The 25,841-nt window shown below is 44.5% G+C and overlaps 1 protein-coding gene and 1 non-coding gene across 9 annotated transcripts in view; one reads left to right on the top strand and one right to left on the bottom strand.

Moving 5' to 3' along the window:
• The window catches only part of LOC123465257, a 207,168-nt gene that overhangs the window by 161,605 nt on the left and 19,722 nt on the right, over window positions 1-25,841 (top strand). For 7 of the 8 annotated variants that reach the window (XM_045163933.1, XM_045163927.1, XM_045163926.1 and 4 more), the window contains one exon: window positions 21,146-21,770. The exons of the other annotated variant lie outside the window; for it this stretch is intronic. In XM_045163933.1, coding sequence (XP_045019868.1) covers window positions 21,146-21,176 — 31 coding nt within the window. In that variant the 3' untranslated portion in view covers window positions 21,177-21,770. Of the gene's footprint in view, window positions 1-21,145; window positions 21,771-25,841 lie in introns of those variants that run through there. 8 annotated transcript variants of the gene reach the window in all.
• Window positions 7,579-7,651, bottom strand: TRNAE-CUC. The gene has a single exon. It is a non-coding gene; the product is annotated as a tRNA-Glu (tRNA).

Raw genomic sequence — 25,841 nt, 5'->3', positions numbered from 1 at the left:
CTCACTCTACCATTATACCCCCAGGGCGGGGTGGGCAGGGTTGTGGGGGGGGGGGGGGGTTGTGGCACTGTCCAGCAGATCACACACAGTGATATTTCAGTAGGAAAATGTGTAACGATTCCCGCTAGCTGCAATGTAAGTTTCCCTCTAAATGATTTTTGTTAAAACTCCAGTTTTCAGAGCATTTGGAATTTTGAGATTGCATACATGGGCTGGTCAACTCGTGTTCTGTCGCTCAATCCTCACGATGACCCCATGAAATAGGAAGTGTTATCTTGTGTAGAGAAGAATCAACCTTTCCCACCAAGTGGTCTGGGCTCTGCCTTGGCTTACAGAAGCTGGTCTCTCAGGCCCCGGAATGTCCTGTCTGTGGGAGTGTCTTTGTTTGCCTGGAGGCTCTGGTTACCAGATAGTCTAACAGTGTGATTTAATCTTTTTGACATGTACACACCGCTGTATTTGTTTAGTTTTGGCTACTCTGAGTCTCCATTGCCGCACACCGGCTTTCTCTAGTTGTGGAGAGCAGGGGCTACTTCTTTAGTTGTGGTGCTCGGGCTTCTCATTGTGGTGGCTTCCCTTGTTGCAGAGCACAGGCTCTAGATGTGTGGGCTTCAGCGGTTGCAACATTGCAGGCTCAGTAGTTGGCGCTCATGGGTTCTAGAATGTGGGCTCAGTAGTTGTGTCACTTGGGCTTAGCTGCTCCATGGCATGTGGAATCTTCCCAGACCAGAGATTGCACCTATGTCCCCTGCATTGGCAGGCAGATTCTTATCCTCTGCGCCACCAGGAAAGTCCCTAACAGCGTGACTTATGATGAAGGCTTTGGGCTGTGCATTATGAGTTCTGATTTCTAGAAGAACTGGAGACTAAAGGTATTGGACTCTTGGGAGGGGCTGGGGACTACAGATCAGCCATCTGGGCAGTAGTGATCAGCTCCAAACATTGCCTTGGACACCAAAGCCTTGGGTGACCTTCCCTGGCTGGCAGTGCTCCGCGTGCATTGTTACACGTTGTGGGTGCAAAGAGGTACCAGCATCCAGGAGTCCATGAAGAGAAGACACTCAGAAGCTCCACAATTAGACTCCCTTCCAGACTCTTCCCTCAGTCTCTTCCTTGGGCTAATTTTAACCTGTATCTTTTCCCTGTAATAAACTGGGAGTATAATAGTTTTCGATGAGTTCTGAAGATTCTCTCAACGAATTATCGAGCTTGTGGGTGGTTTTATGAACTCTTCCAACTGATATCAGAAGTGAGGGAGGTCTCTTTTTAAGATTTTTTTTTTTAATGTGGATCGTTTTTTGAAAGGCTTTTATTGAACTTGTATTGCTTCTGTTCTGGTTTTTTGGCCATGGGACATGTGAGACTTCGTTCCCCAACCAGGGATGGAACCCACACTGCCTGGGTTGGAAAGGGGAGTCTTAACCATTGGACCACCAGGGAAATCCTGAGGGAGGTCTTGTATAAAGACTTCTTCCCTCAAACTTTACTGCTAGTTAAACACATTTCATCCCCATTTTCTCTATGAACTAACCAAGGCAAAGAAGATAACTTACTTTTAGGCCACAAGACTTGTAAATAGAGGAGCTAATTCAAACCCACTTTTGACAGAATTTGCAATCCTTGTCCAGCATTTGTTCTAGACTCAGTTCATGCACTACTCCTGACCCACTGGCCTTGCCCCCAGCTTCCGCCACTGGCCATGGTAGCTCTCCTTGCACAAGTGTCCCACTGTGGTCGAGGACAGCTTTGGCTGTGGAGCTAGGTAACCTTCCCTGTGAAAGGGGGTTTAGGTTCGCTAGTGCAAAATAACTCTGATTCTGAAACCAAGTTATAATTCTTTATGGTTGCATCATGATTTGTATTTTCGTAAAACGTTTTGCATTTATAGTTTCATTTCTTGTTCACACCACTCTATAACGGGCAGACAGCAGAGCAGAGACAATATGAATATTGGAGCCTGATATATATAAAGCCATTCGCCGGATGAGTAATGCAGTTTGTTGCTCAGCCTCTCTGAGCCTCAGTTTCCTTGGCTATAAAGTGGGGGTATTGATGGTGTGTCTCTTAGAGGGATGGGTATGGACTTAGGAATGTTTGCAAATCACCCGACACATCACAGATAACCACTAAGTGATGAGGTGTTTTACAGATGAGAAGAGAGTAAGAAATGTTAGGTAGCTTCCCAAGGTCACACACCTCTACGAGGCAGGACCTAGGCTTTGATTCAAGCCCCATAGACTTACAAAAGATAGGGGTAGAAAAGGGCCTTAAAGATCTTCGAGGCGTGAGATTTTCAAACTTTTATTTTTAAGCTTCAGAGAAAATCCTGGAAAACAGTCAAAGGGGAATCAGATAACGGTTGGATTACTCTTAATTCAGGTGGGCCTGGTTTCCTCTTCTCTCCCTAATTGCTAGTAACCCCTGATGGGGTTGTGGTACCTTAGGGTTCCTCAGAACACTGCTTGAAAATCTCTGGTCTGGTCCTACCTGAGCTTTACATACGAGGTTGCTGAGGCTCAGAGAAGTCAGCTTACTTGCCCAAGGTCACAGGAATGTTCTCTGGCAGGGGTGGGACTTCAGCCTTGTTGACAGAACCAAGCTTAGTGTCCCTGCCCTCTACCTCGTCACCTCTGGGAGGGAGAGACATCTGACGCCAGTGAGAGCGTGCCTTCTGATGATGCCAACAGGTATGTTGCTCTCCAGCCCAGGAGGTGTTCTGTGGGTCCTCGGCCCCACCGACCTTCTCCAGCGCTCTCTTCCCTGTCTGGACTGTGAAGGGTGAACGTGTGGAGCTGCATTTTTAGTTTATCTTGCCAACTGGGTTCCTGTCCATCTTTCCTGATGCAAACCATTTGCAGGAGGCTAAACAGCAGGAAGCATAGAAACCACTCTGCTCCTGGTTCTGGAGCTGTGAATGGCTGAGGGTGACTTGGCAGATTTTAGCAGCATTCGTGTTTCTAGGAGCAGCACCCTTGAAAACTACCTGTTTGTGTAGTCTGATGGCAGGCTTGTCATTTCCCCCTGTGGCATTTAAAAAAAATGTGCTTTACTAAAAAAAATGTGGCATAAGTCACATAATATAAAACATACTATTTTCACCATATTTAACTGTGTATTTTGGCACTAAGTACATTCATCGGCTTCCCAGGTGGCTCAGTGGTTAAGAATCCACCTGCCATGGCAGGAGATGCAGATTCGATCTCTGGGTTGGGAAGATCCCCTGGAGGAGGGCATGGCAACCCACTCCACTATTCTTGCCTGGAGAATCCCATGGACAGAGGAGCCCGGCAGGCTGCAGTCCAAGGGGTCACATAGAGCCAGAAACGACTGAGAGACTAAGCACAACTCTCACCGTCATCTATCTCCCAAATTTTTCACCTTCCTAAACTGGAGCTCTGTCCGTATTAAACACCAAACCCCTATTCCTCGTCTCCATTCCATCCACCAGCATCTACCAGTGTTCTTTCTGACTATGAATTTGACTATTCAGGTACCTCATATAAGTGGAATCAAACAATATTTGTCTGCACCTACTCTTGCCTGGAAAACCCCATGGACGGAGGAGCCTGGTGGGCTGCAGTCCATGGGGTCGCTAAGAGTCGGACACGACTGAAGCGACTTAGCAGCAGCAGTGTATATTGGAATGCATTTTGAAGGTTGAGTTTATATATGTGCTATACACAGATTGTACCTTCTTCCCCCTCTGCCCCGTGCTTTACAATAGATTCTCATTAGTTATCTGTTTAATACATAATAGTGTGTATATGTAAATCCTAGTCTCCCAATTCATCCCCCGTCTTCCCCACTTGGTGTCCATACATTTGTTCTCTATGTGTCTGTCTCTATTTCTGTTTTGCAAATAGGTTCATCGGTACAGTTTTTCTAGATTCCACATATATGTGTTAATATACGATACTTGTTTTCTCTTTCTGACTTCATTTTGTATGACAGTCTCTAGGTCTACCTATGTCTCTGCAAGTGGCACACTTTCATTCTTTTTATGGCTGAGTAATATCCCATCATCTATATGTACCACATCTTTATCCATTCCTATGCTGATGACCATTTAGACTGCTTCCTTGTCCTGGCTAGTGTGAATAGTGCTTCAGTGAATATTGGGGTGCATGTGTCATTTTGAATTATGGTTTTCTCAGAGTATGTGCCCAGTAGTGGGATTGCTGGGTCATATGATAATTCTATTTTTAGTTTTTTAAGGACCCTCTATAGTGATCTCCATAGTGGCTTTATCAATTTACATTCCCACTAACAGTGTAAGAAGGTTCCCTTTTCTCTGCACCTTCTCCAGCGTTTATTGTTTGTAGATTTTTTTGATGATCGGCATTCTGACTGGTGTGAGTTGATATTACATTGTAGTTTTGATTTGCAGTTTTCTAATAATTTGTGATGTTGAGCATCTTTTCATGTGCCTCTTGGCTATCTGTATGTTCTCTTTGGAGAAAAGTCTATTTAGGTCTTCCACTCATCTTTTTTATTGGGTTGTTTGTTGTTTTGATATTGAGCTGCATGAGCAGTTTGTTTATTTTGGAGATTAATCCTTTGTCAGTTGCTTCATTTGCAAATATTTTCTCCCATCTGAGGGCTGTCTTTTTGTCTTGTTTATGGTTTCCTTTGCTATACAAAAGCTTTTAAGTTTCATTGGGTCTCATTTATTTATTTTTGTTTTTATTTTCATTACTCTAGGAGACAGGTCAAAAAAGTTTGTGCTGTGTGTCAAGGAGTCTTCTGCTTCAATTTTCTTCTAAGAGTTTTATGGTGTCCAGCCTTCCAGTTAGGTCTTTAAGCCATTTTGAGTTTATTTTTGTGTGTAGTGTTAGGGAGTGTTCTAATTTCATTCTTTTACATGTAGCTGCCCAGTTTTCTCAGCACCACTTACTGAAGAGACTGTCTTTTCTCCATTGTGTATTATTGCCTCTTTGTCATAGATTACTGTCATTACCATAGATGCCTGAGTTTATTTCTGGGCTTTCTCTCCTGTTCAAATTATCTATATTTCTATTTTTGTGCCAGTATCACATTGTCTTGATGACTGTAGTTTGTAGTACAGTCTGAAGTAAGGGAGTCTGATTGCTCCAACTCCATTGTTCTTTCTCAGGATTACTTTAGCTATTTGGGCTCTTTTGTGTTTCCAGAAAAATTGTAAATTTTTTTGTCTTAATTCTCTGAAAAATGCCATTGGTAATTTGATAGGGATTGTATTGAATCTGTAGATTGTTTTGGGGAGTATAATCATTTTGACAATATTGATTCATCTACTCCAAGAACATTGTATGTTTCTCCATCTGTTTGTGTTGTCTTTGATTTCTTTTCTCAATATCTTATGGTTTTCTGAGTACAAGTCTTTTGTTTCCTTAGGACAGTTTATTCCTAGGTATTTTATTATTTTTGTTGAAGTGATAAATAGGATTGTTTTCTTAATATCTCTTTCTTATCTTTTGTTGCTTGTGTATGGGAATGCAAGAGATTTCTATGCACTAATTTTCTATCCAGTAATTTCACCACATTCTTTCACTAGCCCTAATTTTCTGGTGGCAGAGTATCATGTCATCCGCAAACAGTTACAGTTTTACTTCTTCTTTTCAATTTGGATTCTTTTTCTTCTCTGATTGCTGTGGCTAGGACTTCCAAAACAATGTTGAATAAACGTGGCAGGAGTGGACATCCTTGTCTTGTTCTTGATCTCAGAGGAAATGCTTTCAGTTTTTCACCTTTGAGAATGATGTTTGTTGTGGGTTTGTCATATATGACCTTTATTATGTTGAGGTAGGCTCCCTCTGTGCCCTCTTTCTGGAGAGATTTTATCATAAAAGGCTGTTCATTTTGTCAAAAGCTTACTCTTCATCCATTGAAATTATCATATAAATTTTATTCTTCAGTTTGTTAATATGGTGTTTCAGTTCAGTTCAGTTGCCCAGTCGTGTCTGAGTCTTTGCAACCCCATGGACTGCAGCACACCAGGCTTCCCTGTCCATCACCAACTCCTGGAGTTTGCTCAAACTCATGTCCACTGAGTCAGTGATGCCATCCAACAATCTCATCCTCTGTTCTCCCCTTCTCCCAACTTCAGTCTTTCCCAGCATCAGCGTCTTTTCCAATGAGTCAGTTCTTTGTATCAGGTGGCCAAAGTACTGGAACTTCAGCTTCAGCATCAGTCTTTCCAATGAATATTCAGGGTTGATTTCCTTAGGATTGACTGGTTTGATCTTCTTGCTGTCCAAGGGACTCAAGAGTCTTCTCCAACACCACAGTTCAAAAGCATCAATTCTCTGGTGCTCAGCTTTTTTTTATGGTCGAACTCTCACATAAATACATGACTCCTGGAAAAACCATAGCTTGACTAGATGTACCTTTGTTGGCGAAGTAACGTCTCTGCTTTTTAATATGCTTTCTAGGTTGGTCATAGCTTTTCTTCCAAGGAGCAAGCGTCTTTTAATTTCATGGCTGCAGTCACCATCTGTAGTGATTTTGGAGCCCAAGAAAATGAAGTCTGTCACTGTTTCCATTGTTTCCCCATCTGTTTGCCATGAAGTAATGGAACTAGATGCCATGATCTTAGCTTTTTGAGTATTGAGTTTTAAGCCATTTTTTCCTCTGTCCTCTTTCACTTTCATCAAGGGACTCTTTAGTTTCCCTTCGCTTTCTGCCATAAGTGTGGTGACATCTGCAAGTTTGAGGTTATTGATATTTCTACCAGTAGTCTTGATTCCAGCTTGTACTTCATCCAGTCCGGGATTTCACATGATAGAAGTTAAATAAGCAGGGTGACAATGTATAGCCTTGACGTATTTCTTTCCCAATTTGGAAACAGTCCGTTGTTCCATATTTGGTTCTAACTGTTGCTTTTTGACCTGCACACAGATTTCTCAAGAGCCAGGTAAGGTGGTCCGGTATTCCCATCTCTTTCAGAATTTTCCACAGTTTGTTGTGATCCACATGGTCAAAGAGTTTAGCATAGTCAGTGTAGCAGAAGTAGATGTTTTTCTGGAACTCTCTTGCTTTTTTGATGATCCAGTGGATGTTGGTAATTTAATCTCTGGTTCCTCTGCCTTTTCTAAATTCAGCTTGAACATCTAGAAGTTCTCGGTTCACATACTGTTGAAGCCTTGCTTGGAGAACTTTGAGCATTACTTTGCTAGCATGTGAGATGAGAGCAATTGTGCACTAGTTTGAGCATTCTTTGGCATTGCCTTCCTTTGGGATTGGAATGAAAACTGACCTTTTCCAGTCCTGTGGCCACTGCTGAGTTTTCCAGATTTGCTGGCATGTTGAGTGCAGCATTTTCACAGCATCATCTTTTAGGATTTGTAATAGCTCAGCTGGAATTCCATCACCTCCCCTAGCTTTGTTCGTAGTGATGCTTTCTAAGGCCCACTTAACTTCGCATTCTAGGATGTTTGGCTCTAGGTGAGTGATTTCATCATTGTGGTTATCTGGTGTAAAGTTACGTTGTTTATTTGAGACTTTTATTGTTTCTTTTTTAAAAAAATTATTTATTTGTTTGGCTACTCTGGGTCTTAGTTGTGGTACATGGTATCTTTAGTTGTGGCATGTGGGATCTAGTTCCCTGGCCAGGAATCGAACCTGGGCCCCTTGCATTGAGAGGGTAAAGTCTTAGCCACTGGACCACCAGGGAAGTCCTTTTCTTGTTTCCTGAGGTGGGATTGTATTGCTGTAAACTTCCCTCTCAGAACTGCTTTTGTTGCATCCCATAGGTTTTGGATCATTGTGTTTTCATTGTCATTTGTTTGTGTGTACTTTTTGATTTCCTCTTTGATTTCTTCAGTGTTCTCTTGGTTATTTAGTAGCATATTGTTTAGCGTTCATGTGTTTGTGTGTTTTATTATTATTATTATTTTTACTCTAATTGATTTCTAATCTCATAGTGCTGTGGTTGGAAAAGATGCTTTACAATTTCAGTTTCCTTAAGTTTATTGAGACTTGATTTGTGAACCAGATGTGATCTGTCTTGGAGAATGTTCTGTGTACACTTGAGAGGAAAGCATATTGTGCTTTTGGATGGAATGTCCTATAAATATCAATTAGGTCTATCTCATCTAGTATGTTCGGAGAAGGCAATGGCACCCCGCTCCAGTACTCTTGCCTGGAAAATCCCATGGACAGAGGAGCCTGGAAGGCTGCAGTCCATGGAGTCGCTGAGGGTAGGATATGACTGAGCAACTTCACTTTCACTTTTCACTTTCATGCATTGGAGAAGGAAATGGCAACCCACTCCAGTGTTCTTGCCTAGAGGATCCCAGGGACAGGGGAGCCTGGTGGGCTGCCGTCTATGGGTTCGCACAGAGTCAGACATGACTGAAGCGACTTAGCAGCAGCAGCAGCAGCATCTAGTATGTTATTTAAAACTGTGTTCCTTATTACATTTCTGTGTGGATAATCTGTCCATTAGTGTAAGTTGGGTGTTAAAGTCCCCCACTATTATTGTGTTACTGTTGATTTCCCCTTTGATGGCTGTTAGCATTTGGCTTATGTATTGAAGTGCTCCTATGTTGCATAAGTATTTATAGTTGTTATATCTTCTTCTTGGATTGATCCTTTGATCATTATGTAGTGTCCTTCCTTGTTTCTTGTAATAGTCTTTAAAGTCTATTTCTTCTTATATGAGTATTGGTACTCCAGCTTTCTTTTGATTTCCATTTGCATCTTTTTCTACCCCCTCACTTTCAGACTATTTGTGTCCCTGGGTCTGAAGTGGGTCTCTTGTAAACAGCATATATTTGGGTCTTGTTTTTGTGTTAATTCAGCCAGTCTATGTCTTTTGTTGGAGCATTTAATCCACATACGTTTAAGGTAATTATCATATTTATGTTCCTATTACCTTTTTCTTTTTTGGGATTTGTTTCTGTATGTCTATTTTTTTCCCTCCTGTGTTTCCCACCTAGATAAGTTCCTTTAGCATTTGTTGTAAAGGTGGTTTGGTGGTGCTGAATTCTCTTAGCTTTTGCTTGTCTGTAAAGTTTTTGATTTCTCTGTTGAATCAGGATATAATTGACTGAGTAGAGTAATTTTGGCTGTACGTGCGTCCTTTTAATCACTTTAAATGTATCCTGCCACTCTCTTCTGGCCTTCAGAGTTTCTGCTAAAAACAAAACAAAACAAAACAAAACATACACAACTCAGCTGACAACGTTATGGGATTTCCCTTGCATATATTTTGTTGTTTTTCCATTGCTGCTTTTAATATTTTTTCTTTGAATTTAATTTTTCTCAGTTTGAATGATATGTGTCTTGGTATATTCCTCCTTGAGTTTATTCTGTATCAGACCCTCTCTGCTTCCTGGGCTTGGGTGACTATTTCTTTTCCCATATTAGGGAAGTTTCCAACTATAATCTCTTTAAATATTTTTTCAGACACTTTCTGTTTCTTTTCTTCTTCTGGGACCTCTATAATTTGCATGTTTTTGCATTTAATGTTGTCCCAGAGGTCTCTGAGACTGTCCTCATTTCTTTTCATTCTTTTTTCTTTGTTCTGTTCCTCTGCAGTTATTTTCACCATTCTGTGTTACAGCTCACTTTTTCATTCTTCTGCCTCAGTTATTCTGTTATTTATTCCTTCTGCTACTGCTGCTAAGTCGCTTCAGTCATGTCCAACTCTGTGCAACCTCATGGACTGCAGCCTACCAGGCTTCTCCGTCCATGGGATTCTCCAGGCAAGAACACTGGAGTGGGTTGCCATTTCCTTCTCCAATGCATGAAAGTGGAAAGTGAAAGTGAAGTCGCTCAGTTGTGTCTGACTCTTAGCGACCCCATGGACTGCAGCCTACCAGGCTCCTCCATCCATGGGATTTTCCGGGCAACAGTACTGGAGTGGGGTGCCATTGCCTTCTCCCATTTATTCCTTCTAGTGTATATTTAATTTCAGTTCTTTTTCACTCTTTGTTCACTGTTTGTTCTTTAGTTCTTCTACGTCCTTGTTAAACATTTATTTATCCATGCCTCTGTTGTATTTCCAAGATTTGGGGTCCTTTTTACTATCATTACTCTGAGTTCTTTTTCAGATAGCTTGCCTATTTCCTCTTCATTTCTTTGGTCTTGTAGGTTTTTACCTTGCTTCTTCATCTGGAACATATTTCTCTGTTGTCTTATTTTTGTTGATGAGTTGGGATATGTTCCTGTCTTGCTGGTTGTTTTGCCTGAGGCATCTAGCACAGGAGCTTTCAGGAAGTTGGGTCTTGGTGCCAAGATGAGGACCTCTGGGAGAGCTCACACTTATTAACATTTCCTGAGGACTGAAGTTCTCTATTAGTCCAGCAGCTTGGATTCAGTGCTCCTGCTACAGGGGCTCAGGCCCAACCCCCAGCCTATGAGGAGATGTGAACTCTATGTCCTTCTACTCTGCCATCTTGGCCCGACCCCTCCCTCACATGGCATTTTTTAAAGTACCAGCTACTTCCCCTGGCTAGGAAGGACCAAGGGAATATGCTGTACTCTTTAATGGCTAACCATTCAGGGAGGAAGAACACAGATATTGATAAATTTTGTTTGTGCATCACCTCTCCCTTGGACTACTTCTGATTTCAGCACCACAGTGGTGGACAGTTCCAAATTAACTGATGGTGTCCTGCAAACTTTCTGTCACTTCAGTTACTCCTAGAGGCAAATGCTAAAGAAGAGTTAGATGAGCAAGAGATTTACTAGGGGAGATGTCTGTGAAGGCTGAAGGGGCTGGGGGTTGATGGTAGGGGAAGTGAAAATAGGCAGGGAGAACCTCAGACCACAGTATAGTTCCGAGACAGCCTTGGCTAGGCCATTGGGTTGTCTGTGAACAGATGCCCTTTAGAGGAGTCCTTCAGTGGGCAGGAATGGCCTGAGTCTAGTGCCCCTGTTGTGTTCTTGTTTGATGGGGACAACCAGAGAAAGTGTGACCTTGGGGTGAATGCTGAGGCAGATTCAAGGGTACATCATCAGGAGATACCTTGTAGCAGGTTCTGCTGAAGGTGATTTGAGTGGCAAACCTCCATGGCTGTTATGAATGGTCCCTATAACTTCTCTCTAATTTTATGCCTCATAGCTTTCTCCAAAGGTGATAAAGATCCCTGGACTTTTACACACACTTAGCCCAGTTAGGCAAGGGGAGAGGGGGACCTATGAAGAGTGTGTAGCTTCGTGTCTGGGGCAGATTCTATATGGTTCCTCTGATGATCCCCAACAGGACTGAGACTCATTGCCCACAATACTAATTAGTTCATTAATCCACGCTTTGCTGTAATTTTTTCCCCCTATTCCCACAACTTCCCTTCTGCTTCATGAGACCACTTTACAAAGAAACCACCCTCATACAAGCCCTTAGATGAGAATCTACTTAGAGTAACACATCTGAGAAGCTGAGCATTCCTGGGGATCAGTGGCACTGCTCCAGAGTGAGAACTCCCTAAAGGGGGTGACATTCCAGGGTACAGGGCTGAAGTTCCCTCCAGGGTGAAACTCAGGTGGTGCCAGACATGTTTTTATAAGGGAGGCTGGGTTTCCCAACACACTCTGTTTTAAAGTGTCTCATCTTTTTAAACCATGAGATGGCTCTCATCCACTTCCCCATGTCCCTGGTCACATAGTGTTTAGCCTCTTGACCTTGCTTATGCTGACAGTGTTCCCCAACTATTGTTTAAAAAAAAAAAAAAAGATTTATTTATTTGGCTGCCTTAGTTGTGGCACTTGGGGTCTTTTGTTACGGCTCAAGGGCTCTTCATTGAGGCATTCGGGCTTTCTAGCTGTGGCATGGGCTCCAGAGAGCACGGGCTCAGTAGTTGTGATGTGCACAGGGTTAGTTGCCCCACAGCATGTAGGATCTTAGTTCCTGACCAGAAATCAAGCCTGTGTCCCCTGCATTGGAAGGTGGATTCTTAACCACTGGACCACCAGGAAGTCTACTGTTTCCCAACTTTTTAAAACCCAGGTTGCTTCTTGGTAATCACTAAACTTCTCAGGATCTGCTACCTGTCCCAAGAGAATATTACATGAGACTCACCAGCTTGGGGATCACTGCTCTGTTTGTTGTGTATGGTGGATGGTGAGATTTCCCTGAACTTGTCTTTCTATACTGGTATTCTCAAAAAGCAGGACACGCCAGCCCCATGTAGAATTATATTAAAATACTTTCATACCAGTTTCCTTTCCCTGGAGATCACCCTGCCATTTTCATAATCTTGAGATTTGTTACATTAGAAATACTGTGATAAGAGTGGGTTTTCTCTCTTTCCCTTCCTTCTTCCTTTCCCTGAGTCTCACCGCAGATAGGAAGTAGTATTAGATAAGAGAGTAAAGAAGCAGAAAATTCTATTAACCTAAGAATCTGTAACTCCCTTTGCTGGTGTCCACAATCCCTTGCCCTTATCATCCCACCATCAGACTTTTCCAGCTGCTCACAGCTGCATTTTGTTGCTTGAGGACTTGTTCTGACAGCAGAGGACATTTTTCCTAACCATGGGCAGGCCCAATGCCCCAGGGAATTAACAGGGAATTAACTAACGAATACCTAGCTGTTTTATTGTTTATTTTTTAAATTTAAAATTTTAAAATTGGAATTTAATTGCTTTACAATGTTGTTAGTTTCTGCTGTATGACAAAGTGAATCAGCCTATGTATACATATATCCCCTCCCTCTTCAGCCTCCCTCCCCACCCACCACCCACACCAGGCCATCACAGAGCACTGAGCTGAGCTCCTTGTGCTATACAGCGGCTCCCCACTAGCTGTCTGTTTCACACAAGGCAGTGTGCGCATGTCAGTGCTAACCTCCCAGTTTGTCCCACCTTCCCCTCCCCATCCCATGTCTGCATGTCTGTACTCTATACCTGTGTCTCTAGTCCTGCCCTGAGAATAGGTTTGTTTGTAGCATTTTTCTAGATTCCACGTATATGCATTAATATGCAATATTTGTTTTTCTCTTTCTGACTTAATTCACTCGGTATGACAGAGTCTAGGTCCATCCACCTCTCTCCAAATGACCATATGTCATTCTTTTAGTTCATTTCGTGTCCTACTCTTTGCGACCTCATGGACCACAGCACGCCAGGCCTCCCTGTCCATCACCAACTCTCGGAGTTTTCCCAAACTCATGTCCATTGTGTTGGTGATGACATCCAACCATCTCATCATCTGTCGTCCCCTTCTCCTCCCGTCTTCAATCTTTTCCAGCATCAAGCAAGTTGACTCTCTTCCAGTGAGTCAGTTCTCCCCATCAGGTGGCCAAAGTATTGGAACTTCAGCTTCAGAATCAGTCCTTCCAATGAATATTCAGGACTGATTCCCTTTAGGATGGACTGGTTGGATCTCCTTGCAGTCCAAGAGACTCTCAAGAGTCTTCTCCAACACCACAGTTCAAAAGCATCAATTCTTCAGTGCTCAGCTTTCTTCACAGTCCAACTCTCAGATCCATACATGACTACTGGGAAAACCATAGCCTTGACTAGATGGACATTTGTTGGCAAAGTAATGTCTCTGCTTTTTAATATGCTGTCTAGGTTGATCATACCTTTCCTTCCAAGGAATAAGTATATTTTAATTTCATGGCTGCAGTCACCATCTGCAGTTATTTTGGAGCCCCAAAAAATAAAGTCTGACACTGTTTCCACTGTTTCCCCATCTATTTCCCATGAAGTGATGGGACCAGATGCCATGATCTTAACCTTTTTACTCTCCTCTTTCACTTTCATCAAGAGGCTTTTTAGTTCCTCTTCACTTTCTGCCATAAGGGTGGTGTCATCTGCATATCTGAGGTTATTGATATTTCTCCTGGCAATCTTGGTTCCAGCTTGTGCTTCTTCCAGCCCAGCGTTTCTCATGATGTACTCTGCATATAAGTTTAATAAGCAGGGTGACAATATAGAGCCTTGACGTACTCCTTTTCTTATTTGGAACCAGTCTCTTGTTCCATGTCCAGTTCTAACTGTTGCTTCCTGACCCGCATACAGATTTCTCAAGAGGCAGGTCTTTTAGAGGCTGAGTAATATTCCACTGTGTTTATGTACCACATCTTCTTTATCTATTCATCTGTCATTGGACATCATTGGAGGTCTCTATGTCCTGGCTGAGTAATATTCCATTGTGTTTATGTATCACATCTTCTTTATCTCTTCATCTGTCATTGAATGTTTCCATGTCCTGGCTGTTGTAAACAGTGCCCTAGTTGTCTGAGGTGTTCATTCTCTGCTAGCTCCCAGTGTGTCCCTGTGGGTGGCATAAATCTCCAATGGTCCTTAGAGGTAACTAGCTTAATAAGGAACCCTTCCCTATCCCATTTTTCCAGTCCCCAAATTGTGTTTTCTAGGATCACTTCCCAAGTAAAATTTTTTGCCCTCACACTCTTATCTCTGGATCTGCCTTTTGGGTTCTGGACAGAACCTAAAATAAGATATAACTCACCTAAGCTCTGCTCTGAAGGGAGTTGAGTGACCCACAGGAAAAGCTTCTTCCATACACAGAACCAGAACTCCAGCAACGCCATGCTGCCTCTCCAGATAGAGCCAGCACCCAAGTGGGGAAGGAAGAAGAAAAAACTATGGGGTTTGGGAAATCAAGGGAGGGAGGGAAGGAGGGAGTCGGTGGAGTCATAGTGATGTAGTGCTTCTGGACAGCCATTTGGTGGAAACCAACGGAGATGTGTGGAGAAGGCAATGTCACCCCACTCCAGTACTCTTGCCTGGAAAATCCCATGGATGGAGGAGACTGGAAGGCTGCAGTCCATGGGGTCACGGAGAGTCGGACACGACTAAGAGACATCACTTTCACTTTTCACTTTCATGCATTGGAGAGGGAAATGGCAACCCACTCCAGTGTTCTTGCCTGGAGAATCCCAGGGACGGGGGAGCCTGGTGGGCTGCCGTCTATGGGGTTGCACAGAGTCTGACACGACTGAAATGACTTAGCAGCATCAGTAGCAGCAATGGAAATGTGGTGGAAAAGCAGAGTGAGATGCTCAAATCATCTGATGATAAGAATGACCCTTCCTGGAAATGGGCTTGACCTACCCTTCCTTTGGAACCAAGTTGGCTTAATGAGAGGTTCTGTGCCATGTCTGTGTGTGGGTTTATGGCTCCCCCAACACCAATGACAGAATAGGTGGATGAAAACAACAACATTTGGGATACTTTTCTCTTAATTGAAATTTCAAGACTTCCTGGCTTGAAGGACCTTCCCTTCCCTGTTGGTTTAATCTTCAGTGTAGTCTAAAATAAGCATCCAGAACAAGAGGCTTCTGTTCCCTGAGGTCTCTTCCACAGTCTCAGTGTGAAGTAGCAAGGTTTAGCTTAGATGGCCAGTGGGACAGAGCAGCCTCTGTGGAGGGTGGTGCTGGGCTGTGTCACGCTGCTAGGTGATCACTGCATCACCTTGTGTCTCTCTATCTAGTGAATCTTCCTGAAATTTTTCTTTTGTCAGTAGCTAATTTGGATCTGGGAAATAGACTCTTGGAGGGCACAAACAGTACCTTGCGTGCACAAGGGCCCAGGAGTTAGTAGCAGTGACCCCCAAGAGACTGACCCAGACTTGCCCAGAAGAGTCCAGGAGTCCCTGGCGGAGGCGTGGGTCAGCTGTGGCTGCTGCAGGGTTGGGGGCACTGAGTGTAGCAGTGCCTGCATGGGACCTTTTGAAGGAGGTTGCCATTATCTTCATTACCTCCACCATAGTTTGGCCCCAGGTAAACAACAGGGAGGGAACACAGCTCCACCCATCAATAGAAAATTGGATTAAAGACTGAGCATGGCCCTGCCCATCAGAACAAGACCCAGTATCCCCCTCAGTCAGTCTCTCCCATCAGGAAGCTTCCACAAGCCTCTTATCCTTCTCCATCAGAGGGCAGACAGACTGAAAACCACAATCACAGAAAACTAACCAATCTGATCACAGGGACCACAGCCTTGTCTAACTCAATGAAACTATGAGCCATGCTGTGTAACCACCCAAGATGGACGGGTCATGGTGGAGAGTTCTGACAGAATGTCCACTGGAGAAGGGAATGGCAAACCACTTGAGTATTCTTGCCTTGAGAACCCAATGAACAGTATGAAAAGGCAAAAAGATAGGACACTAAAAGATGAAGTCCCCACGTGGGTAGGTGCCCATTATGTTTCTGGAGATCAGTGGAGAAATAACTCCAGAAAGAATGAAGAGACAGAGCCAAAGCAAAAACAGCACTCAGTTGTGGATGTGACTGGTGATAGAAGCAAGGTCCTATGCTGTAAAGAGCAATATTGCATAGGAACCTGGAATGTTAGGTCCATGAGTCAAGGCAAATTGGAAGTGGTCAAATGAGATGGCAAGAGTGAATGTCAACATTTTAGGAATCAGTGAACTAAAATGGACTGGAATGGGTGAATTTAACTCAGATGACCATTATATCTACTACTGTGGGCAAGAATCCCTAGAAGAAACGGAGTAGCCATCATAGTCCACAAAAGAGTCTGAAATTCAGTACTTGGATGCAATCTCAAAAATGACAGAATGATCTCTGTTCGTTTCCAAGACAAACCATTTAGTACCATGGTAATCCAAATCTATGCCCCTACCAGTAACGCTGAAGAAGCTGAAGTTGAATGGTTCGATAAAGACCTACAAGACCTTCTAGAACTAACACCCAAAAAAAAGATGTCCTTTTCATTATAGGGGACTGGAATGCAAAAGTAGGAAGTCAAGAAACACCTGGAGTAACAGGCAAATTTGGCCTTGGAGTACAGAATGAAGCAGGGCAAAGGCTCATAGAGTTTTGCCAAGAGAACACACTGGTCATAGCAAACACCCTCTTCCAACCACACAAGAGAAGACTCGACACATGGACATCACCAGATGGTCAATACCGAAATCAGATTGATTATATTCTTTGCAGCCAAAGATGGAGAAGCTCTCTACAGTCACCAAAACAAGACCAGGAGCTGACTGTGGCTCAGATCATGAACTCCTTATTGCCAAATTCAGACTTAAATGGAAGAAAGTGGGGAAACCACTAGACCATTCAGATATGACCGATATAGTGGAAGTGACAAATAGATTCAAGGGATTAGATCTGATAGACAGGGTGTCTGAAGAACTATGGACCAGGGTTTAGGACATTGTACAGGAGACAGGAATCAAGACCATCTCCAAGAAAAAGAAATGCAAAAAAGCAAAGTGGCTGTCTGAGGAGGCCTTACAAATAGTTGTGAAAACAAGATAAGCAACAAGCAAAAGAGAAAAGAAAAGTTATACCCATTTGAATGCAGAGTTCCAAAGAATAGCAAGAAGAGATAAGAAAGTTTTCCTCAGTGATCAATGCAAAGAAATAGAGGAAAACAACAGAATGGGAAAGACTAGAGATCTCTTCAAGAAAATTAGAGATACCAAGGGAACATTTCCTGCAAAGATGGGCTTGATAAAGGACAGAAATGGTATGGACCTAACAGAAGCAGATGATATTAAGAAGAGGTGGCAAGAATACACAGAAGAACTGTACAAAAAAGATCTTCACGAATAAGATAATCACAATGGTGTGATCACTGGCCTAGAGCCAGACATCCTGGAATGTGAAGTCAAGTGGGCCTTAGAAAGCATCACTATGAACAAAGCTAGTGGAGGTGATGGAATTTCAGTTGAGCTATTTCAAATCCTGAAAGATGATGCTGTGAAAGTGCTGCACTCAATATGTCAGCAAATTTGGAAAACTCAGCAGTGGCCACAGGACTGGAAAAGGTCAGTTTTCATTCCAGTCCCAAAGAAAGGCAATGCCAAAGAATGCTCAAACTACCGCACAATTGCACTCATCTCACACACTAGTAAAGTAATGCTCAAAATTCTCCAAGCCAGGCTTCAGCAATACATGAACCATGAACTTCCAGTTGTTCAAGCTGGTTTTAGAAAAGGCAGAGGGAACCAGAGACCAAATTGCCAACATCCGCTGGATCATGGAAAAAGAGAGTTCCAGAAAAACATCTATTTCTGCTTTATTGACTATGCCAAAGCCTTTTACCGTGTGGATCACAACATACTGTGGAAAATTCTTCAAGAGATGGGAATACCAGACCACCTGACCTGCTTCTTGAGAAATCTGTATGCGGGTCAGGAAGCAACAGTTAGAACTGGACATGGAACAACAGACTGGTTCCAAATAGGAAAAGGAGTACATCAGGCTGTATATTGTCACCCTGCTTATTTAACTTATATGCAGAGTACATCATGAGAAATGCTGGGCTGGAAGAAACCCAAGCTGGAATCAAGATTACCAGGAGAAATATCAATAACCTCAGATATGCAGATGACACCACCCTTATGGCAGAAAGTGAAGAGGAGCTAAAGACCCTCTTGATGAAAGTGAAAGAGAGTGAAAAAGTTGGCTTAAAGCTCAACATTCAGAAAATGAAGATCATGGCATCTGGTCCCATCACTTCATGGCAAATAGATGGGGAAACAGTGAGAGACTTTGCTCTTTTGGGCTCCAAAATCACTGCAGATGGTGACTGAAGCCATGAAATTAAAAGATATTTGCTCCTTGGAAGAAAAGTTAAGACCAACCTAGACAGCATATTAAAAAGCAGAGACATTACTTTGCCAACAAAGGTCCCTTAATCAAGGCTATGGTTTTTCCAGTAGTCATGTATGGATGTGAGAGTTGGACTATAAACAAAGCTGAGCACTAAAGAATTGGTGCTTTTGAACTGTGGTGTTGGAGAAGACTCTTGAGAGTCCCTTGGACTGCAAGGAGATCCAACCAGTCCATCCTAAAGGGAATCAGTCCTGAATATTCATTGGAAAGACTGATTCTGAAGCTGAAGTTCCAGTACTTTGGCCACCTATGTGAAGAATTGACTCATCTGAAAAGTCCCTGATGCTGGGAAAGATTGAAGATGGGAGAAGGGGATGACAGAGGATGAGATGGTTGGATGGCATCAATGGACATGAGTTTGAGTAGACTCCGGGAGTTGGTGATGGACAGGGAGGCCTGCTGTGCTGCAGTCCATGGGGTCACAAAGAGTCAGACATGACTGAGAGACTGAACTGAACTGAATTTGAATCTGGTATTTTTAATTTTTCTGACTCTTGACCTTTGCAAATGGAGATGATTGTGTGTCAAACTAGAAGCCTGGGAAGTATGAGGCAGAACATATATGAGGAGAATTAACCAAGAATATGGGATAGAGGTGTAGATGTTCACCTTCTGCTCTCAGGAAGCTCCCAAGGACTTGTATCTGCACAACATATACCTGCTGTGTCCATGCCAACACCTCCAAGGGGCAGCCTGTGTTTCTTCTGTTACTATTTGATGTAATATATTTTCTCTTTAGTGGGTATGCATTATAGCTAGCTCATATACCCAGAATATCTATATATAATTATGAATTAAAAAATCATGTTCACAGGATAGAGTAGAAATGGACAAACTGGTTCATTTGTCAGCTTTTAATCCTCGAGGTACATGAGTCTCTGTGAAGCATCACATTTTGCCTTTGACAGGCAAAGCAGCAGCATTCTCTGATCTGCTTGAATGCTCTGTGAGCTTAGGGCAGATGTGGGCATAGGGATGTCCTTAGGACACCTCTCTTTGAGAACCAGTGATTTAGAGGAACAAAGTGAGAATGCAAAAGATGGCCTTTATTAGAATGACCAGCGTCCCAGCATTAAAAAGAACCTCAAAGCCTAAAATCAGCCTCCTGGGGTGGAGCTGAGGAGCTGCCTTTTAGAGGCCCCTCTCTTCCCCACAGCTCTCATCTCTCCTAAGATTTGAGGCTCTCTGCTCTACACAGGAGAGGGTGCTGTGGGTGGAGGAGGCAAACCTCTCTTTAATTTTATGATTCAAATATTCTATCACACATGTCCTGATTTCTTTGTCTCTCTTCTGAAAACACAAAGCAGTCCATGGAACAGGAGGACACAAAAGCCAACAGCTTAAACAAAACCAGGATATTTCATATTAGGGGGTCAGAGAATGGGACTCAAATGCAACATGTCGGCAGGTGCGTGGCCCCATTTCTATTTGTCTAAGCAATGGATGCATTATGGAGTGGAACATGAATGTTGCCGCTGAAACAGGATCTTCAAAAGTAATGGTCAGCCTAGTGGAGGGGAAGGAATGCCCTGCTCCTTCCCTTTAGACAGCCAAGGTGCATTCTCATCCTGCTTCTCAGACTGAAGTCCCTACTTCAGTGGAAAACATCAGTCACACCTTAATGCATCTGACCATAGTGTGGTTTTATTTTTGGTAGCTGAAATAAGTTAGATTTAGGGGGCACTGGGGCTCTACTGTGCAGAAGTGGGTCTCTTTTTGGGCAGTGGGAAGGACCAGGATCCTGAAGGGTGAGAGGAAGATAACAATGCATAATTTTGCCTGATGCCTGACCTGCTCCACACAACCTCTCTTTGGGCCTGGAGGGGCATTTTATTAGAGAAACTGATCTAGAAGGTAGAGTCTTGAGTTATTGAGAATGACCCATGTGAAGATCCAGCATTTGGTGGATGATCATCCATCCCATGGACAGAGGAGCCTAGAGGCTACAGTCCATAGGATCACAGAGAGGCAGACACGACTGAAATGACTTAGCACGCATGCACACTTGCAACCATAGTCAAATTTAATCCCAGGTTAGAGGTCTTCTGCCTCTGGGAATGTAGATCCCCCAAACGTCCAAAGTAACCAACAGCCAAACTCCACTCCACCTCCAAATGTGCATCAGATACAACAAGAGGTATCAGAGGTTCTGAAGGTGTTCACTGTGATGAGAGCTTGACCCACATCCTCATTCAGTCTTCCCTGAATCATGAGGCGGTGTCTTAGGTTGGGTTCTGTTCAAAGCAAACCCTGAGCCAAGGCCCCTGGTGGTTTATTTGGGAGGTGATCCCAGGAAGCGTGGTGATGGTATGGGGACGTGAGTCAGCGAAGGGAGGAAAATGATACCTGTGCATGGAAGTGCAGGTTATGTAGTGATCACCCAGTTCTCCACCCTGATGGAGACCCACAAGAAAAAAACTTGTGAAACAAACCTCACAGTCACCTCACCAGGGGCAAGAAAGCTGCCACCAACCCCTATCCCCACTGGTTGAGGCTGTGGGCACATGTGGATGGCCCTGCACATTCAGCTGTGCTCACTGCTGTGGGCGGAGGACACTCTCAGGTAGGAAGTCATGGGCTTCCTTAAACTGTCTCTTGCAGCCTCCTGAGGAAGCCCAGTGGCTATGAGTGAGATCCCAGCAGCTTCTGCTGCAGGCGCACATCACTTTCATGTGAGAGATGAGAGACCTGAAGGAGCTCCCAACGTCAGACAGCTTGGCCCTGCTCAGATCTGCTGGATTAGACGTTGCTCAATGTCCTGTGAGAACGTGCTCCAAGATGAAGTGAGAGTGGGACCAGGGCCCATTGAAACTTCATCACCACCTTCAAGGTCATGCCAGCGGCAGCCAGAGCAAGGAAGAGCCGACTGCAACCGTGACATGACCCTGCTGTGGTTCTGGAAGCTCTGGCATCTCTGTGGCACTCCTGGTGGCAGCACACCCAGGCAGGAGCTGTCCCATGAGTGCCTCTGTCTGTCCCACAGAGCCTGGCGCCTACAAGGGCAGTCACTTAAGGGGAACCCCCACTGCTGACCCAGGGCCACAGCAGCATCTTCTCAGCTGTACCTCCTGGGTCATGGCTCCCTCCTCCAGATCTTGTAACACAGTGGTAGACATTGATAGTCTCGAGGGCTTGTGATGGCTGCCAGACCAGACCTGGGGGGCGAACAGCAGACAGAGATCTGAGACTAACAGACAAGCAGCCAGCCCGTAACACCTTCCAGCCCCACCATCACCCACGCAGTCAGAGCTGGCCCTTCCCTGCCCCCGACACACCTCATCTGCACTGTGGCCACTCTCAGCTTGGACAAGGTGGACCCACATAATCACATTCATAGCACAGTGCCTAATAGTACATATTCAGGAGTCAGACAGCTCTGGATTCAATTCCCTGCTCCATGGCCTGCCAGCTGCAGATTACCTGACTTCAGTGATGGGGAAACTAGAGTCTCTCATCTGTTGACTGTACATGACAAATGGCCCCTGGCAGAGCCAGGATCAAGTGGGTCAGGCCCTCACATATATTAAGTGTTCAGTCAATGTGAACTGTTAGCTTTGCAATAATTGAACTACCTGGGGGAAGGGAGAGGCATGATATGGTTTGTCCAGTTGGTGTTCCCCAAAGATGGTCCATAATATAACATTAACCATGAATAATTACTGCTAATGCATATTACTAATTACACTGAGCCACCATACCCCATACATGTGTGCATGCTGTTTCTCAGTCATGTCTGAGTCTTTGTGACCCTATGGACTGTAGCTCGCCAGGCTCCTCTGTCCATGGAATTTCTAGGCAAGAATACTGGAGTGGATTGCCATTTCCTCCTCAGGCGATCTTCCCAACCCAGGGATCAAACCCATGTCTCCTGCATTGCAGGCAGATTCTTTACTGCTGAACCACTGGGGAAGTTCTTATAGCCCCATGATTTCTGTCCAAACCCCTGCAAGTCTTGTGGGGACACTCAGGGGTCCTCTGAAAACCTCAGATGTTAACATTACCAACTCTGGGCTCTATGCTAATGGGGGATAAACAAAGCATGGACGGTCTGAGGAAACTGAATCTGACCCAGGCTCAGGGAGGCTCATGGTGGAGGTGGCTGTGAATGAGTTCTCCCTCTGGTCCGGAAAAGACAATTCTTTTCCATGTGTTCCTTTGCTCCTGGAGGTTGCTTTCCAGGCAGTGTGGTCCTCCCAGCCTTCCTGAAGCTCTGCCTGCTCTGCACCAGGGCTGTGGGGGGGCATGCCAGGCCCACACAAACTCCCTTTGTTCCGAGCACACCTGTGGAAAGCTGAATGGGGTAGGAGCAGGTCCTCCTATGGCCTCACCAGCTGGTGGCAGGGCCCATGTTCTTAGCTCCCCATCTTGACCCGTGGAGCAGATCACACCAAGGGAAACTTCTGGCCTCCTGGAGGAACTATGGCTCACAAGGCCACCTTGGCAGATTGCAGTCCTTCCCCAGAGTCCCCTTTAAACCTTTTCAGTGACTGCAAATCGAAAGCCCTGGAAGACTCAGGCAGGTGTTGTAGGAGCGCCTGGACCCCTGGGCTGGCGTGGCTTTTTCTTTTCCAGGAACTGCCGCTCACTGTCTGATTCCAGGGGCAGCACAGGCCTTCTCTTCTCTCTTTCTCCCCTCCCAAGGGTATTTTCTATGTGACTTAGAATAAGTATTCGGTCATGTGGATGTTACTATGGCAACCCATGTTTTAAATAAAAATAGTCCTCCACCCCCGGTAGCCTGTCAGTGTGAAATGAGCCGATAGGCAGTGAAAGGCTGTTGGCATCTGCATCCCTTCCATTCCCAGCAGCAGCCTCCTGGCACCCCCAGCCTCGAGGGCAGAGCCTGCAGCTGTGTGCAGGGGGCGGGCCTCCTGGGTCATCTGGGGAGAAGGCAGGTAACTTAGCGCAGTTTCCCCACCTGGCGGAGGGCTCTGCCTGGTGCTTCCGCCGCGGACCTCTGCCAGCGGCGGATGGATGCTGCTGTTCTCAGAGTCTTTCTGGCGAGAAACTTTAACTGATTCAAAGTGGGCTTTGTCTTGAGGTCTCCATCTGGGAGAACAAAAACGGAGACAAGAATTTATGTGCGAGTAGTTTCACTGGGAGGCCATCCAAAGAAGCTCCAACGGAGCGGGAAGGGGAGGCAGCTGGTGAAGGTGTCTTATCAAAAGTTGACTGCTCTGCATACAGGGAGCTCAGCCCCCAGGAAGTTTGGAAGCCATGTTATCCCCCCACGGGTCAAAGAAACTGGTGGATTTATCTTGCGAACTCCTTGGGTGCTTGAATGAGTGCTCTTCCCAGGGGCCATAACTCTATGTTCCCAGCTTTACCTGTGAGAAATCAGAATAAAAACAAAACGCCAGCGAAGTCATCAGGCAGAATCGCAGGCGTTGGCAGGCAGCAGCCTGCAGCATTTGAAGGTGAATCCTTATGTAGAGGGTCCGCGCAGGGCAGCAGGTCACCTGTCCTGGGCCTCCTGGCTGAGCTGTCTGTCAGCCTGTCCATGAATTTCCCCAACTGTCCAAAGTGCTTTAGAGTTGGGCTAAGGAGCTTCAACTGAAAAGTGAAAGGAATGTAATAATAAAGATGTTAATAAAAAACGGACCTTTGAAAGGTTGCCAAAATTCCAGAGAGCCAGGTGGTGAAATTGGTGTTTCCAGGGGCAAGGCTGACTGTCCTCCATCACACTGGAGAGTGGAGGAAGGGTTGTTTTGTTGTTGTTGTTTAGTCACTAAGTTGTGTCCCACTCTTTTCTGACACCATGGACTATAGCTCACCAGGTTCCTTTGACCTTGGGATTGTCCTGGCAAGAATACTGGAGTGGGTTGCCATTTCCTTCTCCAGGGGATCTTCCCAGCCCAGGGATCAAACTTGTGTCTCTTGCATTGGTAGGTGGATTCTCTACTGCTGAACCATCTGGGAAGCTCAGGAGGCAGCCTATTAAATCCCAAATGAGTGGTTTTGGAAAAGTTTGAGTACATCCTTCTTGACTCCCATATCTGATCCTGCGGGGAGTTAACAAATGGTAACCTAACTCAAACACTGAGGGGTATAATGGATGGTGGTTTAGGTAAGAGCAAACAGGTAGAAATGCATTGGAGGTGCATTGCTTTGAGCTCTTGGCATGAATTGGGACAAGGCAGGCATTTTGCCTTCTCGTTAGGTTCCATTGAAACTAACAACCATCTGGCAGATCCATTCACCTTCAAATGTCAGGCACCTTGGTCTTGCTTTGGATGCAGAGTCAGTGGGTCTTTCCATCAGTGGAAGACAAGTTGCTTCTGGAAGTTGCCCCACCACCTCCTGAACCAATTAGATGCCTTCTCCTTGGAATCTGACTCCTGAGTGGGATGTAACAAGGACAAAATTTGACTGGAGTTTATTGATGTCAACAGTAGTGTCCTGAAGAAACAGAGTTTTCTAATTCCAGGAGACTGTGAGCTCTTGGGGCGCTAAAATTCTCTGGGTATCCCATTGTTGTTCAGTTGATAAGTCATGTTTGACTCTTTGCAACCCCATGGACTGTGGCACGCCAGGCTTCCCTGTCCTTCACTGTCTCCCGGAGTTTGCTTAAACTCATGTCCATTGAGTCGGTGATGCCATCCAACCATCTCATCCTCTGTCATCCCCTTCTCCTGCCCTCAATCTTTCCCAGCATCAGGGTCTTTTCTAATGAGTCAACTTTTTGCATCAGGTGGCCACAGTATTGGAACTTCAACTTTCAGCATCAGTCTTTCCAATGAATATTTAGAGTCAATTTTCTTTAGGATCCACTGGTTTGATCTCTTTGCTGTCTTAAGGGACTCTCGAGAGTCTTATCTGGCACCACAGTTTGAACACATCAATTCTTCGACCTTTAGCCTTTATGGTCCAACTCTCACATCCATACATGACCACTGGAAAAACAATAGCTTTGTTGGCAAAATGATGTCTTTGCTTTCTAATATGTTGTCTAGGTTTGCACACTTTTTTTCCAAGGAGCAAGTGTCTTTTAATGTCATGGTTGCAGTCACCATCCACAGTGATTTTGGAGCCCAAGAAAATAAAGTCTGTCAATAAAATAAAGTTCCACTTTTTCTCCATCTATTTGCAATGAAGTGATGGGACCAGATGTCATGATTTTAGTTTTTGAATGTTGAGTTTTAAGTCAGCTTTTTCACTCTCCTCTTTCACTATCATCAACAGGCTCTTTAGTTATTCTTTGCTTTCTGCCATTAGGGTAGTTTCATCTGCATATCTGAGGTTATTGATGTTTCTCCTGGAAATCTTGATTCCAGCTTGCGATTCATTCAGCCTGGCA

Source organism: Bubalus bubalis, chromosome 21 (genome assembly GCF_019923935.1).
Source record: "Bubalus bubalis isolate 160015118507 breed Murrah chromosome 21, NDDB_SH_1, whole genome shotgun sequence".
Lineage (NCBI taxonomy): Eukaryota > Metazoa > Chordata > Mammalia > Artiodactyla > Bovidae > Bubalus > Bubalus bubalis.
Note: the sequence above shows the minus strand (reverse complement) of the source record. Positions and strands in the feature narration are given on the sequence as shown.